Genomic DNA, 17906 nt, shown 5'->3' with positions numbered 1-17906 from the left:
TGCGCAGACATGTAGTGTTTGGATCAGGAAAGGGAAGGCACAGCTGGAGCTGGATTTGGCAAGAGATGTGAAGAACAACAAGGCAGCCTTCTGCAGGTGCCTTGGTCAAAAAAGATGATTAAAAAAATGTACCACCTCCCACTTGTAAATAGGGCAGGAGAACTTGAGACATGGGGGAGGCTGAGGTCCTCGACAATTTTTTTGCCTCAGTTTTCACTCTTCCCACATCTCTTAAGTCCCTTAACCTCAAGGCAGGGACTCTGGGAATGAAGTCCTTTCCATGATAAGGGAAGATCAGGTTTGACACCACCTGAGCAACCTTAGCATACACAAGTCTGTGACACCCAACCAGATGCAGCCCCGGGTCCTGAGGGAGTTGGCTGATGCGGTTGTTAAGGCACTCTCCATCCCGCTTGAAAAGTCATGGCAGTGAGGAGAAGACCCCGGTGACCGGAGAAAAGGGATTAAGACTCTGGGGAGACCTTATTACAGCCTTGCAGTATTTAAAGAGTCTTAGACTTTTTACCAGGGCCTATAGTGACAGGACAAGGGACAACAGTTTTAAACTGGAAAAAGATCAGTTTAGCTTGGCTATTGAGGAGAACTGTTTTACTCTGAGGGTGGTGAGGCACTGGCACAAGTTGCCCCAAGAAGCTTTGGCTGCTCCACCACTGAAGGTATTCAAGGCCAGGTTGGACAGGACCCCGTATTTGTTTTGGAGGTTTTGTGAGTGTGCAGAGCGTTTGGTGTTTTAGTTTGTCGTCAGTGCTTTTGTACAATCTCAAGGATTTCTTTTAAAGTGCAGGTGATTATTGTAAATGTGTTCATTTGGAAAGAAATAACCTCCATTTTGTGCAAGCCTTTATATAACTGCCTTGCACTTCTCAGTGACACATCTTGTTGTTCGATTTCTTGAATTTGAACAGAAAATGATTTGCATGCTGGCTTAAAGTGAAGAGAGAAAGATTGAGCAACAACTACTTTGTGGAAATTAAAAATTTGAAACTACTGGCTTCTTTTTTTTTTTTTTTCTGCCTTCCATCTGTTTGGAAAGATATTTTCATGCAATTACATCATTTAAACTTTACATAAGGAATTATTGTAAATGATTCCTGTATGTTTCTGCTTCATGTTGCCAGTATTGCGTTCTCCTTCACCATTGCTTCATGTGTTTGCCCAGCGTGATGTCTCTGTTGCCATCTATTGATGACAGTAGAAATGTGTCTGCAGGCACTGGGTAACCAATGGTGCTACTGAGTTATATTATTATTGTTTTGTTAATAATACAGGCTCAAATTATGAAAAGAATTTGTTTACATGAATTCACAAGAAAGAGTAAATGCTCTACAATGAGAACCAGCCAATAGTCACCCTCATCCCCCAATTTCTGTACTCTGCGTGACTTGCTCTGTGCCAGGATTTAAATCCACATTATAACACCAAAATGAAATTAAATCCCTTTCATTTTAGCCGCTCAGTCTGCTTTGGTTTTTTCCTTTCCCACACAGTTGATGGGTTTGTGTTGCCTCTAGTTCATCAGAGATGGAGAGGGGCATAAATGATATCTGAGCAGGTTAATTTTGTTTTCAGAACTTGGGATCACACTGCCTGTAGAACAGTGTTGCTTTATGCCAATGGTATAGATTTGTACCGTCCTGTAACTGCGCACTTCTGTGTAATGTGTATTTTTTCAGCATTCAGCAAGGGAGCTATTGAAAATTCCTAGTTTCAATTGCTGGTCACAGAATTCTTAGCTGCCTAAGATCATAAATCATTAAATTGAAGTCATTAAACTCTTTGTCTGCTGAATGTTTTATTTGTAGGCTACAGAAAGTGAGATGGGAGACGTCGATTTAACAGGTCTTCCAGAAGCACCTGTAGACTCTGAAGATGAAGAAGAAGAAGAGGATGAAGATATCGACAGAACTTCAGATCCACTTCTAGGGCGAGACGTTGTACGAGAGTGCCTTGAGAAAGAGCCTGCAGACAAAACCGATGATGATATTGGTGAGGAGAAAGCAAACAAAAAAAAATATCTTTGTGTATCATATAACTTCTATAAGAGAAGCATATCTGAAAACTGTTTAGTGTTAAATGTATAATAATTATGTATGATTCCCTCCAGAGATTACTTTGCTCTAGAGATACTGTTAGCTGAATGATTTCTTCTCTTCTTATTGGAGAGAGTATTTGTTCTCGGAAACCGAGTACTTTAAAAAACAATCCCTGAGATGCTCCAGGTGTTAAGTACCACAGTCATTGTATGTGTTGATATAAGCGAGGGATAGGTAGCAAGGGAATTTTGACTGCCTGAAACTGAATACTGAACTAACTGACTGAATTAGTTATTAAATGTCAAAGAGAACATACTATTACTGCAGTACAGTTATATACTTAATTGTCAACTGCAAAACATTTAAGATGGAAATAACTTACTGCAGCGTTTAACTAAAAATTGGCATTAGTTGTAATAGTAAAATTTGCGCTATGCTATACTTCATGTTACTTCTCTAAAGACTGGAAAATCATTTCATGCTCCTATCAAGCTTACAATTACCGTACCGTAAGGGTATTTAATTTTTCTAAATGTTTGAAGCTGAAGTGCTTTTACACCCTAGTGAGACTGCTGCCGTGAGAGTCAGTCAGAACATGCTCAAGATTGTAGAGGCGAGTTCTAATTGTTGATGACAAAATGCATGCTGGGCGCGCTTAGCTGCAGGCACTAATGGGATTGTGACACCACTGAGCAATTTTTCTGTGAACTTGAGTTTTAATACACCTGTGGAGGGGAAGGTATCTAAGGAACCCTCGGGCCTTGTGGTCGTCATACCAATGTGTCTTTTGTCTAACAGAGCAATTATTGGAATTTATGCATCAACTCCCTGCCTTTGCAAACATGACTATGTCGGTGAGAAGAGAGCTTTGCTCCGTGATGATATTTGAAGTAGTAGAGCAAGCGGGAGCCATTATACTTGAAGACGGCCAAGAAGTAAGTTACTGCTTATAAGACGCTTGGAGTGCTGTAGTAGGTTAGCAAGGGCGTCTGGGGTGAAGGGCTGGAAAATCTTTTTCCCATTCCACACCTCTCCTGCATCTGAAAATTAGAGAATTCTTCTCACTGTGACCTGTATCCAAAATCCCCAAACCTTAGCCCATCCCTTGGAGGGATTCAGCCTCGGTATTACTGTCCCGTTCAAGGCTTCAGCTTGGCCAAGTATAGACATAAACCAGCATCCAGTATGTTATTGTCAGGTGGGTGCTAACATCTCAAGGAGTAGCGCTCTTCTTAAAATGTAGTTTTTAAAAATAGTGACGTGGAGAGGGCTCTTTGCCCAACAGCGTAGGTATGACATAAATGTCCAACTTAAGAGCAGTTTCCGTATGGGTTCGTTGGGAGAAGAGAGATGTTCAGATTAGTGGTCTGACTCCTGATGCAGGTTCTCTGAATCACTGTCCTGGGATCTCTCTCTGTCCTTGGATCAAGACATCTGGGATGGCTGTAGCAGCTCGTCCCTCTAAGAGGAGCAGGCAGGCTTTTGTCTCTGGTGCTGACCAAATGGGTACCCAGGGGAAGAGTATTCATTTTCACTAAATGGTATGAATATCTTGTAGCAATTAGCCCACTGATTAAGAAAGCAATTCATCAGCGTTCCTCCCTACTGAATTAGTTCAGAAATGAATGAAGAATGCTGAGAAGCATTCTTGTTTCAGTCATCTTGCGTGCTACATTACAGTGCACATTTTTAGTGAATTAAATGTTGCAAAACTGTTGTGACAACAAACTGCAGACTGTAAGAATAAGCCTTTCTGAGAGAAGAGCACTGGAACGGCTTATGGAAGTGCTTGAATTGCTTCGCTTTCTAAACTTGTTTTTTTCCTTCCTCTAGCTTGATTCTTGGTATGTTATTTTAAATGGCACAGTGGAAATCACCTATCCTGATGGGAAGAGTGAGAGTCTCTGCATGGGAAATAGTTTTGGGATTACACCCTCTCTGGAAAAGCAGTACATGAATGGAATAGTTAGAACCAAAGTAGATGATTGTCAGGTAAGATTACAATGCTATACAATTACCTCCTATTTTTAAGTATCTTATAAAAGAAAACAGCCTACTTTTGTCTCTTTTGATCTTTATTCCAAGAGCAGAAACAAGGAGATTAGTGTTTTATGGGTCAGGGGTGCTGTTGATGTTGTTGGTTGTACACTCTTTAGTAGCTGAGATTTTTCATGCTGCTGTTAGGTGAGAAAGGGGAGCTTGTGCTTTGTGCTGAAATGTAAACCCCATGTGGATGAAATTGACATGCAGTAAGAACAGATATGTAGAAAATATCCGTTTCCACTGCTTGCACGCTTTGTCCTCTATATGTTTAGCCCATTCGAACAACCTTTGTAGATATAAGATGATGACCAGGTCTATTTCTAACTTTCTCTCTCGTGTAGTTGGGCAGAACAGAGTGGGGGTGCTATCAAATGCTGTGCTGTTGTCGCTGTGTCAAAGCAGCCCAGAGATGTTTTGGATATTATTAACAATCCTGTGTTGTTTGGGGCAGTTTGTGTGTATAGCCCAGCAAGACTACTGGAGGATTCTGAACCATGTGGAAAAAAACACTCATAAAGTGGAGGAAGAAGGAGAAATTGTTATGGTAAAGGAGCACAGGGAGCTGGATCGCAGTGGAACCAGAAAAGGGCATATAGTAATCAAGGTGAATTTCTTTCTGTGCTTCCCATGAATCTATTAAACCTTAATTTATTAGCAAATTAATACAATTTCAGCTTGAACCGTCTACTCCCTTTTGTCTGTCTCTGCTCAAAAAGATTGATTGGAAGGAATTTGTTGTTATGCAAATTTACTTCCATCTCTCTTTCATTAAAGCTAGACCTGTTCAGCACATCTGTTGAGTTCTGTATCACGAGCACCCTTTGTGCGTCTTGACCTGTTTTTTGTTACCTCGAAGAGGAACTTAAACTGCTTATTAAAAATAAAAGGAAGTTAAAAGCTGTTATAGCCAATTATTATGTATGCAAGACATTTGGGCACGCATTAGTGTGCTTTCTCCTGAGTTTGAAAAGGGAGTGTACTGTTCCCATAGGTTTATACTCTGTAGGAGAGGTAGTGACAGGAGATAGCAGTTATTTTTTTATATTCAATTTTTAAGGCAACACCCGAGCGACTCATCATGCACTTAATAGAAGAACATTCTATTGTGGATCCAACCTACATCGAAGATTTCCTTTTAACATACAGAACATTTCTAACAAGCCCCCTGGAAGTTGGAAATAAACTCCTGGAATGGTTCACAGTGGACAGCCTCAGGGATAAGGTTAGTCTGAGTCTGAGAGATTTGTATTTCTGGTGGAAATGTCTCCAAAGCAATTCCTTTTTATGTTGCTGATGAACTAGGATGTTGCTCCAGCTATTTCACGTGAACTTTTCAAGCCGAGTATTTTCCCCTAGTATGAGGAAAGGATTGTCCAGCATGGTGTATGGCTATAGTGCCCTATCCTGAATTAGATTGACACTGCTTCTCTTCTGCAGAATGTTTAATACTGTTTTCTCTGTATTTTTATTTACTCTTTTCACTAGAAACACAGGGAAATTGTTTGTGATCTCTTGAACATACCATCTTTCTTTTCACAACAGCATTATCCTTGTCTTCTGTTGTTTTCTGCTGTAGAGCTTTTGGGTGTATTGAGCACCTCTAGTCTGAGCAGCTTATTAGACTCTGTACCAAAAATAAACTCTGCCCCAGCCAGGTGCAGTTGGTGAAAGTGCTTCCATAAACAGAAGGGGTTCAACGCGGTGTAACTGTATGCACAGACGCATGAAAAATATTCATAGTCCGGAAGTTGAATCCGTGTCCAATTTGTTGAAAACTATGGCAGTAAAATTCTTAGCCAGCAGTTTTATGTGTTGTAGCCTTGAGCTGAAGGAAACCCAACAGACTATCAAACGCTGTGTGTTTTTGTGTAGGAAATCGTCCGGGGTCCTTTGCTGTGGTTACTGCTTCTCCTCTTACGTTTTGCCATGCTGCTTATTTTGGCAACTACTATGTTTTAAGAAAAGGAAAGTAGAAGAAAACTGTCTCAGCAAATAAAAGGAAATTGCTTTTAGAAGAAAAAATGCTGTAGATTAATGTTTTTTATAGCGTGGATGGAAGGAACAATTGTCAGACTGACTCTATTGTGGACAGTTGTAACTCGGTAGGACATGCAAAAGTGACCTGCAGATTTAACTAAAAGTTATTAAAATAAAGCTTTTTATTATCACAACATATTTCCTAGAGCTTTCTTTAAGGATCATTAGGATTAAAAAGATAAGTTTTATAAGCACTATAGAGAAGGGTTAACTGAAGGTGGATTTGTGCACCAGTAAGTCCCAGATGATGCAGTCAATTAGATACAAAGATGTTTAGTTTTTTGTTTTTCTTTTATTTCCACAAATAAAGGAAAAGATGATTTGAAGTGTAAATGTCTTTTGCTTCTGTTTGTTAACTATGTCCTTGTATTCTGCTTTGCTGATAGATTAAAGAAGAATCATAGGTCTCTTTATAGATACACAGTTTTATTTTTTCACAGGTCACCAGAGTGGTCTTACTGTGGGTGAACAATCATTTTAATGACTTTGAAGGAGATCCTGCTATGACTCGATTTCTGGAAGAGTTTGAAAAGAACTTGGAAGATACGGTAGGAGCAAAGAGAATAACTGTCCTACTTTCTAGTGGTACATGCTTTCATTTTCCAGTGTATTGCTGGTGACGAACACATCGTCGTCTGTAAGTCGGTAGATGGCTTTTAACATGGATGTATTTGTTCTTAAATATATTTTTAGATATAAAGCCCATATAAACTAGAGCATACGGCAATCATTTATGTGATTTTTGCATTACTGCAAAAGAGAACAAAGATTTGGATACGTGGCACTACAGAGTCATAGGCTGGTTTGGGTGGAAGGGATGGAAGGGACCTCAAAGCCCATCCAACCCCCCCCCCCGCCATGGGCAGGGACACCTCCCACTGGATCAGGGGCTCCAAGCCCCATCCAACCTGGCCTGGAACCCCTCCGGGGATGGGGCAGCCACCCCTGCTCTGGGCACCCTGGGCCAGGGCCTCCCCACCCTCACTGCAAAACATTTCTTCCTGAGATCTCATTTCCTCTTTCAGCGGAAAACCATTCCCCTTCGTCCTCTCCCTGATCAAGAGCCCCTCCTCAGCTTTCCTGAAGCCCCTTTTAGTACTGGAAGCTGTTCTAAGGTCTCTCCAGAGCCTTCTGTTCTCCAGGCTGAACAACCCCAACTCTCAGCCTGCTCTCATAGCAGAGCTGCTCCAAATCACAAGTCCTTTTTCTGGCACGTTTGGTTTTTTATTCACTACTGTTTTTTCATTTCTAGCAAGAGAAACATTGCATTGCATTTTGTTTCTTCTCTGTTTCAGAAAATGAAAGGCCATCTCAGATTGCTGAATATTGCCTGTGCTGCCAAAGCAAAATGGAGACAAATTACCCTACAAAAACCTTCTAGAGATTCACCTCTGTTTTTCAGCCTCCTTGGAGGAAGCGACAAGGGTTTTGGTATTTTTGTAGAGACTGTGGAAGTGGGCAGTAAAGCAGCAGAAGCTGGACTCAAACGTGGTGATCAGGTAAAAAGTTCATTTAAAATATCCATCTCTCTGTTTGAAAAAAGATTCAGCCTTTGATGTAATATCAGTTCTGTGGTTCATCATCCACCATTTCTGATTCGAGTGCAGTGCCTAATTGCAAGAATGTCATGGTATCACAGAAAATATGTTTGGATAAAGCATTTGTCAGAAAGAAATGGAGGGTCCTGGCTTGTCTGTAGGATAAAACTTCATTGACGTGATGAAAATAATTTTCTACGGGGAATGTTTTCATTCTACAGCTGCTGTAGAGATGGTGTGATAACTTTTGGAAGGTTCTTACTGTGCCTGTATCATCACCTTTGTATTTGTAAGACTATCATAAACAGTGGTTCTCTTAACAGTCCAATTCTTATTTCTTCTTAAAGATAATGGAAGTAAATGGACAGAATTTTGAGAACATTACCTTTGTAAAAGCTTTGGAAATCTTGAGGAACAACACTCATCTCTCCATTACCGTAAAAACAAACATTTTTGGTGAGTAGACTTTGTGGGATGTGTGTATGTGAAGGAAAACTCCAGCCTTTCTGACTTCAGAAGTGACGTAAGATGCCACCTCCTTCTTCCAACATGCTCTAGAGTGCAAAGTTGTGCAGAAGTCCCCTTTGCACCTCCTTTTGCTTGGATAAGTTCTTGTGTGCCAAGGGCTGCACGTTGAATGGCACAAAGCCAGCGTAGCCAGCTCTTTACTCCCTGAGAAATCCTCCAATGCCTGGTTAAGCAGCTTTAGTGTCCCTTCATGCGATATGGCTGAAACAGAGCCAAAGGATCTGGGCCAAAATGTTTTTGCCAAGAAACAGCAAAAATATAAAACTGGGCTTTCGTAAAACTTTTTATGATGGCTGTAAAAGAATGATAGGATAAATTGCCTTTATATCTAAAATTGAAAAGGGAATATAAAATGTGGAATTGACCTATAAATGTTGGCTTTAAATTGTCAATGCGAATATAAACACATAAATACCTCTTTAACATCTCAGTCAAATCATCTGTTCTTTCTCCATAATCCTGTTCAGGCAACAGAATAACCATGGCTACATTAAAAACGAGGCAGTGCACAACACAGCTCCTTCCTCTGTAGTTGTATCGAAGGCCTTCCGATGGTCTCCTTTTCTTAGTTTCTTTCTCCAGTTACCTGCCCTTCATCATTTTGTTTTCAATTATTATTTTCTCTTTATCATTGTCCAGGGAAAAAAAGTTTCCAGATCCTAGTGGTTGATTGTTAGCGTAATTCCAAAGAAATGTATAACAGCCATGGTAACTGGTGCTCCAGAAAGGGATAGATTGTTCATTTGTATTGTAAATGTAAGCAACGTGTGTTTAGGATTGGATTTTAATTTCTTACTGCTAGCTGATATAATTTCAAAGAGATTTCACTGATAAATTGTAATGGATTCATGTCTTGAAGCTTTTTTCAACGTTGATACTTGCTATGCTCTCTTTTTAATGGAGTGCTACGTGCCCTGGTGCTGACAAGGAGCAATTCCTGTTCTTATAGTCGAATCTCTGCTGTGAAGGCTTGTAGCCTTAGATTTTATTTCGTAGTAGAAATATGCAATTTGACTGGGACTTCCTATACAGAAAGTCCAGGTTGCCTTGCTCAGAGGGACAGTCTGAGTCATTTGCTCTCTACAATTCTGCATTCTCCCAGTATCAGTTTTAGACAGAAAATGCTGAATTTCTGACTTCAGTCACTTCAAAAGATGTAAAAAGAGTTTTAAAAGGTCTTTAAAAAAAAGAGTTATGTTGGTAAAACAATTTGAATAATTCGTTTTCACCTTTTACATGTGGGAAGGCACACAAAGAACATGATAAACGCTATCTTTTCCATGGAATTATGTCGTCAGGAGTGTGAGTGTTGGTAATAAACTGGCTTAGTTTGATAAATGAAATAGGAAATCTGAGCAGGTTCTGTCCTCTTGTCTTACAGTGTTTAAGGAGCTGCTCTGCAGAATAGGACAAGAGAAGAATGGAATTCCCCATATTCCAAAAATTGCAGAGAAGAAAAATAACCGTTATTCAATCCCAGATATGCCTGGAGATGTGGAGCAGATGTTTCCCCGTGAAAAAGGGAACAAGAAAATGAAAGCAAACACTGTATCTGGTGGGAGAAACCGAATCAGGAAAATCTTGGACAAGACCCGCTTCAGCATCTTGCCTCCAAAATTGTTCAGGTTTGTCAGATCTGGTCAAAAAATTATTGGTCCTTGTTAAGTTGGGATATTTTAGTTGTTTAGTATCTTCAGTCTGCTTTGGTTTTCAAAGAAATGCAGCATATCTGACCTATAAATGCAGAACAAGACCAAAATATCTTTTCTCTCCCAGCGAACACTCCCAAATCTTCTTTTCCTCTCTCCTTGCTTTGAAAGCCTGTCTACAACATCTAGTTAAAACAGCTGAGTGCCATTATTTCTCTTAGTTTTGTTCATCCCAAAATGACTATAGGGAGCTTAATGCACGGAATTGAAACAGGATTGTTTTGCAGCGATGGTAGCGTGAGCCAGTCGCAGGACGACAGCATCGTCGGGACGCGGCAGTGCAGACACAGCCTGGCCATCATGCCGATTCCAGGAACGCTCTCATCCAGCAGCCCTGACCTGTTGCAGCCTACAACAAGCATTCTGGATTTCTCCAATCCTTCAGGTAAAACAGCAGCATCAGCTCGGTGTACAGGATGGTCACAAGGCAGCTGGTTCAGGGGGGAAATGGCATCTGCTGCCAGCACCAGACATGCCAAGTGCAGTTAGTTGTTTGTCTTGTGGCCCAAATAGGTCCAAACTGGAGCTTTGCTGAAAATCTGAACCAACTGAACCTCTTGTCTGCTTTTTTGTAATGTGACACTCAGCTTGTTTTTCCAAATCAAGCTATATTGCTACCCCTGAGGATCTTACTGGAGTTTACCAGAGCTCTGGTGGAAGCAGATGCTCCTCATCTGCACTTTGCTTTTTAGTCCTCTCTTCCCAATGCTCTTGGCGATGTCACTTGTCCACCCCCTCCCTCTGAATACATATTTCAGCAATACTGTGGATAGAGCAGGACTGTGATGGTGCCAACATGAAATTCATGTTTGATGTTTCACAAATGTTACGTATATACACCTGAAAACCTGAGAAATGGTTTTTCAAGTGGAAGTTCTGTGCATAATTACGTATTCTGTGAAGTGCCTCGTGGCTCTGACTTACGTTAACTTGCACATTTCCCCTTTAAAAGGGGTGTACCCAGATATATCCTATGAAGTGCAATAATATCCATTCCAAACATATTCCCTTTTTTCTGCAAACCTGAGCTCTTGCTGTCTGCGTGACAGCTACACGTGTGTTCTCTAAGAATCTTCATTTAATACTATGCAAGTTACTGCATAATATGAAATTTTGATAACTAGCCCTTCTTACCTTTAAGTTTGCTGTAACAAATATGCTATCATTTCTGAACGGCAGTGAATACAGGAATGTTTCTAACACTGTACTGTTTACACTTGATAAGTTTTGTGAACATTTCAATCTCAATTTGGTGTTGACAGAGTGTTTTTTCTTTTTTCCCTGCCGCAGCTGTTGGGTTTTACTGTAAGTATCCTGATGTGCAGCGTCCTGTAGACCTTAATGTTGCATGGCTTGCCTGTTAAACTTAACACTTTCACACGCTGCGTTGACATAGTTATCGTTGTTAGGGCATTAGCTAGCCCTGTGCCCCTAGATGACACACATCCATCGTCTCTCTTTCTGGGCACAGTGCTCTATGGAGGCCGAGACCTGCATTCGATTCCCATTTCCACCACTGACACATGGAATGACCTTTGGCAGGTTACTCGCTTCTCCGTGACCTTGCTTTAAAGGAAGGATTTGCTCACGTCCCTTTGTAGAACTGAAACTTCGATGATAATGCAGTTTGAGACTTAGTTTGTTCATCTCTTGGACTCTGTAACTAAAATTGTGTGCATGCAAACTTGAAACGTGTTTTGTATTGTCAACACAAGCTGAATAATGCATAAGAAAACAATTTTTATTAATGCTTACCTGCTTAAAAGCAAAGACCATGAAGACAGGCGTGCTTGTAATGTTTCCCTTCTCTGTCACAAGTTACCCTAAGTTTTGATGTTAGTTGCATGGTGATTTTTTTTTCCTCCTTTTCCCCCCCTCCATGTTGCATTTCAGTTCTGTTTTATACTTTGAGTGTGTTCTGATGTTCAGGTATGTTGATGCTGGGGTATAGATGTTTGCCTCTTCTGTCAATTTATTATGATTTTTATGAATGCAGGCATTTTCCATATTATTCCATGTGTCACTTTCACCAATTTCACTCTGAAATAAGTATGTAATATTTATCTTTCGCTTTCATTGCACTCATTCATGTACTCCTGGAGCTTTTCAAATTCAACTAGTCCGTAACTTTTAATGAGCTATCCCAGCAGTGGGATAGTCATAATAACGAAACCGTTAGTAGAATTAGTTTTCAGTTAGGTTTATTTTTCTTTAACGTGCTGTTTCTTCCCATCTTCCAATTTATATACAGCTCATGTTGAGGCTTTTCTTTTTCCCAGTGGGCGGAAACTTATGATGCCGGGTGATAAATTACCTGCTTGCTTTCTGCCCTGAAATTCCTGCTGCTTGCCCCCACAACACCATCAAGTCCTGGTGCAGGAAATGGTAACGCCGAGGTCTCTGCCCCATTACGAAAAATCTCCATTTCATCCTTAAGCAGTGGATTTTGACAGAATTAAAATTAGTGCGTGGGAGGTGGAGGAAGCAGCGTGTGAGACTGTGCTCAGCGAGCTGCTGCTGGCCAGACCTCGATGCGCAGCCCGGCAGCAGCGCGGCTTCTCCTCGGGCAGAGGGAAGCCTGGCTGTTGCATCCTGGGACAGGCGCTGCCCTGCGTGGGATTCGGGGCTCCCCGTGAGCGGCAGGGCGTGGACCTTGAGCCACGGAGCTGATGCTCACTGCCGAGGTTAGGAAAGGCTGCTCCAATAACTGAGAGGAGGTGAGGGCTGCGTGGGAGGCTGTGGCTGTGAGAACAGCCCTTCATTTCTCTCCCTGGGAATCCCTGATGTCAGAGTCGGTGGCATATCTGCCTCCACCGTGGTTTGGAATAGCTGCAGGCGCTGGAGACGTGGCTGAGGGCTGTGTGAGAGCCTCTCACCTTCCCAGGTCTGCAGAAAACCTGTGAAGTTTTAGTCTTCAAACTTTAGGAGGAGGGGGGGAACTCTGTTTTGCAAGTTTTACATTAGAGTGCACGCTGACTCTGGACAATTTTTTTCCCAATTAGTTTTATTATAAAAATCAAGCCTGCTGCGGTAACTAATGGAGCAAATTATTTGCGGTCATCAAGCTGTAGCCTAAACGTGTGTTTCTTTAGATATTTATTTCCTGCTCTAGGCTGCCTCAGATAAAGCTGTTTTCTAATGCATTTATAATACATAAAATGTGCTATAAATAACTACCCTAGCCAAAGAATTAACTGCTGGCAGCAGCTGAGTTCCCTCGGGGTGATAGAATGAGTGTAAAAATTTGCAGCTAGTTATGGGAGCAACCAAATCTCCTTTCCTCTTCACGTCCTCCCACCTGCAGCCCATCCACATGTGCTCGATGGCTTGCTGACCCTGGGAAGAGTGTCCTGGCACAAATGTTGGTTTTGGCTCTTGCAAAGACAAAAGAGCCAAAGAGCAATGATGCTGCCAAAGCAGAGACATGCTGAGAATGACAGTGAACAGCTTAGCAATATATGTAGATGTCTTCTGCTTTGATTGTGGTCAGAGGGTAGCGTAAATGAATTCAGCTGTGGAAATGCAGAGAGGACAAGAGTTGTCTTTCTTACCCCTCTCAAAGTTAGGGGAAATGATTGTTAGTTTTAGGAGTATTTATCAAGTCCGGCATGGCTTTTTTCTTGCTAGCTGTTTATTTGTTTTCTGGCTATCAAATAATACAGTGAATGACCTGACATCTTGTCAAGGGAAAGGTACCTTTGTGCCATAAAACTGTCATTTATTCTGTTATTTTAGATATCCCGGATCAAGTAATAAGAGTTTTCAAAGCAGACCAGCAGAGTTGTTACATTATCATCAGCAAAGACACTACAGCAAAAGAGGTGGTGAGTCACGCTGTCCACGAATTCAACCTGACGGGAGCCCCAGAGACCTACTCCCTCTGCGAGGTGTCTGTCAGCCCCGAGGGGGTCATCAAGCAGCGGAGACTCCCGGATCAGTTCTCTAAACTGGCTGACAGGATTCAGCTCAATGGACGGTAAATACACCCTTGGTTTGATTTCAGTTGGGATTTGCCTTTGCCTTTTAGGATTGAAGCATTCAAAAAAAGATTGGGGAGGGATGTTTTAATTAATATAGACTGGTGTCTATTAGAAGAACAAGCAAGTAAACGCCAGTAACTTACAGTTCCCTCTCTCTTTTTCCTTGTTTCACCTTCTTCTGCACCAAAACCTCCCCTCCCCATAACTACAGCTGGCTTGCTTGATGACAGCTGGATTTAGCAGATCAGGACAACTTATGTAGTGGCTTATACTTGAAGAGACAAAAATTATGTTCTGATGCTTTACACATATACCTCAGGATTAAAACATGCAATTAATCTCCTTCCCAATCATGTCATGTTGCGATGAACCCATACTAACCTTCCATTTTTATGTAAACTGTTCCGAATGTTTCTGAAATGGTAAGTGTTTCAGTTTTATCTGATGAGCTGATCCATACTAGAAGAAGTGTTATTAAGTACAAAATTCTTTAATCTTCTTTGCTAGGCAACAGAGGGAATTTATGAAGAAGAAACTTTTTGTATATCCAAAAGTGATCTGCCTGGGACTGTGGAAATGAGTTTTCCAGATACACTTTCATTTCCTGAATACTATGTGCTTTATGTAGATATTAATAGGCCACACTGAATTTATGTAAGAAACCATACTGGATTTGTATAAGAAATGGAGAAACGCATTAACAAGAGATTTCTCAGGTCTAATGTGTATCTAAAATGCTATTTCACCGCTGAATTTACAAATGGAAAAGTAACTGACCTTTTTCTGAAGGTGAAAGCTGCAGCATGTTGTGGACTACGGTATAGAAAACAGCAAAGAGAGAGATTAGAACAGCTTTTGAAATGTTGTATTTACTTCAGTAATGATGTTATTCTATAGTAGATAAAGTACAAGGTTATGCTGTCCATTCTTGCCTCTGTCTTTGCCTCTTACTCTGGGTTGTCAACAGTAACGTGGAGATACGCTCATGTAAACACCCCTGCGGTGTCAGTGACGTCCCCGTTGATTGTTATAGTTCAATGTCTGTTTTGTTCAATGTATTTGCCTTGAAGAGTGTCTCTTAACGTTTTCTTGTAACTCCATTATTCTGCAGGTATTATCTAAAGAACAATATGGAGACAGAGACCTTATGCTCGGATGAGGATGCTCAAGAGCTACTGAGGGAAAGCCAAATTTCCCTCCTACAGCTGAGCACCATCGAGGTCGCCACTCAGCTCTCCATGAGAGACTTTGAGTTATTTCGCAATATCGAGCCCACCGAATACATCGATGACCTTTATAAGCTGGACTCCAAAACAGGAAATGCTCACCTGAAACAGTTTGAAGATGTCATAAATCAAGAGACCTTCTGGGTTGCCATGGAAATCTTAGCGGAGCCCAACCAGCTCAAAAGAATGAAGATTATTAAGCATTTCATTAAAATTGCCCTCCACTGTCGAGAATGCAAGAACTTCAATTCCATGTTCGCAGTTATAAGGTAAAATGCTTCGCATTTGTCACATCTGATTTGTGCTGTCAAAGGCAATTCTGTTAATCTAAAAGGAAAGAGAAAGAATAGGTATATCCTGAACAGATCACCAACAGTGCCGGGGCGGTTAAGGGAATTACCAGGATTTCAAAAGCCAGGCTGTCCAGCGAGATGTGCTGTCACTGCAGGTGTTGCCTTCCTCAGCCTCAGCAGCTCAGTCTCACTGCGGTGGTTGATGTGACTGTCTCTATTTAAACTGTTACCTAACAGGGAAAGAGAAGATTTGGACAAAAATGCTGTTTGATTGATGAACTTCTGAAACCTGCCTGAACATTGCTGTCATTTTCTGTGATTCTGGCACCCAATTTCCCGTCTTTTTCCTGTCATTGTTACTTTTTCAGTGTGCACTGAGTCATATCTGCGATGAAGAGATTGCTTTATTTCTTCCTTTCATTGTAAGAACTTCCTCAAATCAGTCTTGTTTTAGCTTAATTTTCCTTTTCATTCTTTCCTGTCATCTGCTTGCTTCTCTTTTTTTTTCCCTTCATTTGTGCATTTAGACTTTCTCTTCTAAGATTTATGCTAGATGCTGCCACTTCAGCAGCATGACTTCAGCATTTCCTTTATTTGCAGTTACCCTCCACACAGGTTTTACTTTAAGAATGATTCATCAGACAAAGGTCTGGATTCATGCTGCATCCCAGCACCAGCACTAACTTTGAAAATACCATTTTGGAATGTTTTCATCCATGTCCAGCCAGTTTATCAAATGGTATTGGCTACTCTTCAGTCATACATGAAAGAATTCATTAATTTCCTTAAAGGGTGCTGGGCAGCCATTGGGGCTGTGGCTCCTCATTACATGGTGAATACACTTGGGGATGCTGAATCTAATTTCTATTTTCTGCTGTCTAATTTCTCATGGTTTATTGTAGGTGGAGGAATGACTCTTCCTGCTTCTCAATTGAGTCTCATCAAGCCATGACTGAAATGGTCTTTGGTCAAAAAAGAAGCAAATGAATTAGCTTTTGTTTTACCCTTAATTCCAGAGGAATATGTTTTTTTTTTAGCATATGCCATGGGTTCTTTCTTTCCTTGCATGGCATAGCAGCGTGATGCCACGTTTCAACAGGCTCAGGCTGCCCAGAGCAGTGGTGGCTGCCCCATCCCTGGAGGGGTTCCAGGCCAGGTTGGATGGGGTTTGGAGCCCCTGATCCAGTGGGAGGTGTCCCTGCCCATGGCAGCGGTGGAACTGGATGGGCTTTGAGGTCCTTTTTGACCCAAACCATTCCATGATTCACGAAACAGGAAGATAACTATCCTAATGCAGCATGTAAAGGAGGAGCTGTGTGGTGGATTTTCCAAGTGAGGGAAGGCTTTGTTTGTGATTTGACAATAGCATGGAGAGAAATCTGTATGAGAAAAGCAAAACAAATACAAAGGAATTTTTTGAAGCTTTCAGAACTAGAAAAAAAATGATCTTAGAACATCAAATTCAGTAATATTGTGGTTTTGGATTTAGTGATTAATGCTGGAGAGCATCACTTTCCAGTTCTGCAGCTATGAGAACTTTGCAGTCATTGCAGAATTTCTTGAGCATAGTTGGTGACAAATAGCGGCAGGGAGGATGGATATATTGATATATTTTGTTTATTTTATTCCATTGCATCCAACTAATTCTGGATATATTTTTAGTTAATGAGAATGAGGGTACAATGACAAGTGTTAGCACATCTGCTGTTCCTAGTTCTCAGTCTGTTCATGCTCATTTACAAATACTCCAAACATGCTCCTCTTCTTTCATGCTGCTTTTACTCAGGATAAATTCTTGCTGTTTTCGTTTGCTCCTGTAGCCGTGTATTCACCTCATTAAGCTTTCACCCTTTTTGTCCTTATTGTGGTATAGGAGAGAAGTGGTTCTTAGATTGAATGGGCATCAGTCCTGTGTTAGAGCGATTGTTTATGCAGACTGACATGAAGTTTGTACCTTGTGAATAGGAAGCAGTCGTGCTTTTACAGTTCTGCTTTTCACACGCTCACAAGAGTGAACAGCAGACATTTATTTTGGTGAACTCTCACCCAGCTGTACAGTTAACCTCGTGAAGCTATTTTTACTCCATAAAACAAAAAACCCCAACCCTTTACTTCCTTATGAAGGTAATGATTCCACTAACAGCCGATAATGATGTGTATCTGCCTTGCAGCGGGTTAAACCTAGCACCGGTAGCGCGTCTGCGAGGCACGTGGGAGAAGTTACCCAGCAAGTACGAAAAGCACCTCCGAGACCTTCAAGATCTTTTTGATCCATCTCGAAACATGGCAAAATACCGCAACATCCTTAGCAGCCAGAGCATGCAGCCTCCAATTATTCCGCTTTTTCCTGTTGTCAAGAAGGATATCACGTTTCTGCATGAAGGTAATGCCAGAAGAGAGAATAAACCAAGCACTGAATGTGCTTTAACCCTTTCAGTGCGCTGTGATCTGAGACGTGGCTGAAGGAAGCTGCGTCCAGTGGGATGCTTTTGCTGCAT

At 41.2% G+C, this 17906-nt stretch overlaps 1 protein-coding gene across 7 annotated transcripts in view; it reads left to right on the top strand.

Annotated features, from left to right (window-relative positions):
* RAPGEF6 (Rap guanine nucleotide exchange factor 6) overlaps nt 1–17906 on the top strand; it is a 123542-nt gene that overhangs the window by 79821 nt on the left and 25815 nt on the right. For 4 of the 7 annotated variants that reach the window (XM_054079422.1, XM_054079423.1, XM_054079419.1 and 1 more), the window contains 14 exons: nt 1824–2007; nt 2853–2989; nt 3888–4046; nt 4549–4701; nt 5155–5319; nt 6575–6682; nt 7430–7633; nt 8020–8128; nt 9582–9825; nt 10137–10294; nt 11200–11214; nt 13645–13885; nt 15001–15384; nt 17580–17791. In XM_054079422.1, coding sequence (XP_053935397.1) covers nt 1824–2007; nt 2853–2989; nt 3888–4046; nt 4549–4701; nt 5155–5319; nt 6575–6682; nt 7430–7633; nt 8020–8128; nt 9582–9825; nt 10137–10294; nt 11200–11214; nt 13645–13885; nt 15001–15384; nt 17580–17791 — 2473 coding nt within the window. The remainder of the gene's footprint in view (nt 1–1823; nt 2008–2852; nt 2990–3887; nt 4047–4548; nt 4702–5154; nt 5320–6574; nt 6683–7429; nt 7634–8019; nt 8129–9581; nt 9826–10136; nt 10295–11199; nt 11215–13644; nt 13886–15000; nt 15385–17579; nt 17792–17906) is intronic. The other 3 variants (XM_054079425.1, XM_054079418.1, XM_054079421.1) reach the window with 1 other exon arrangement.

Source organism: Cuculus canorus, chromosome 14, assembly GCF_017976375.1.
Source record: "Cuculus canorus isolate bCucCan1 chromosome 14, bCucCan1.pri, whole genome shotgun sequence".
Lineage (NCBI taxonomy): Eukaryota > Metazoa > Chordata > Aves > Cuculiformes > Cuculidae > Cuculus > Cuculus canorus.
Note: the sequence above shows the minus strand (reverse complement) of the source record. Positions and strands in the feature narration are given on the sequence as shown.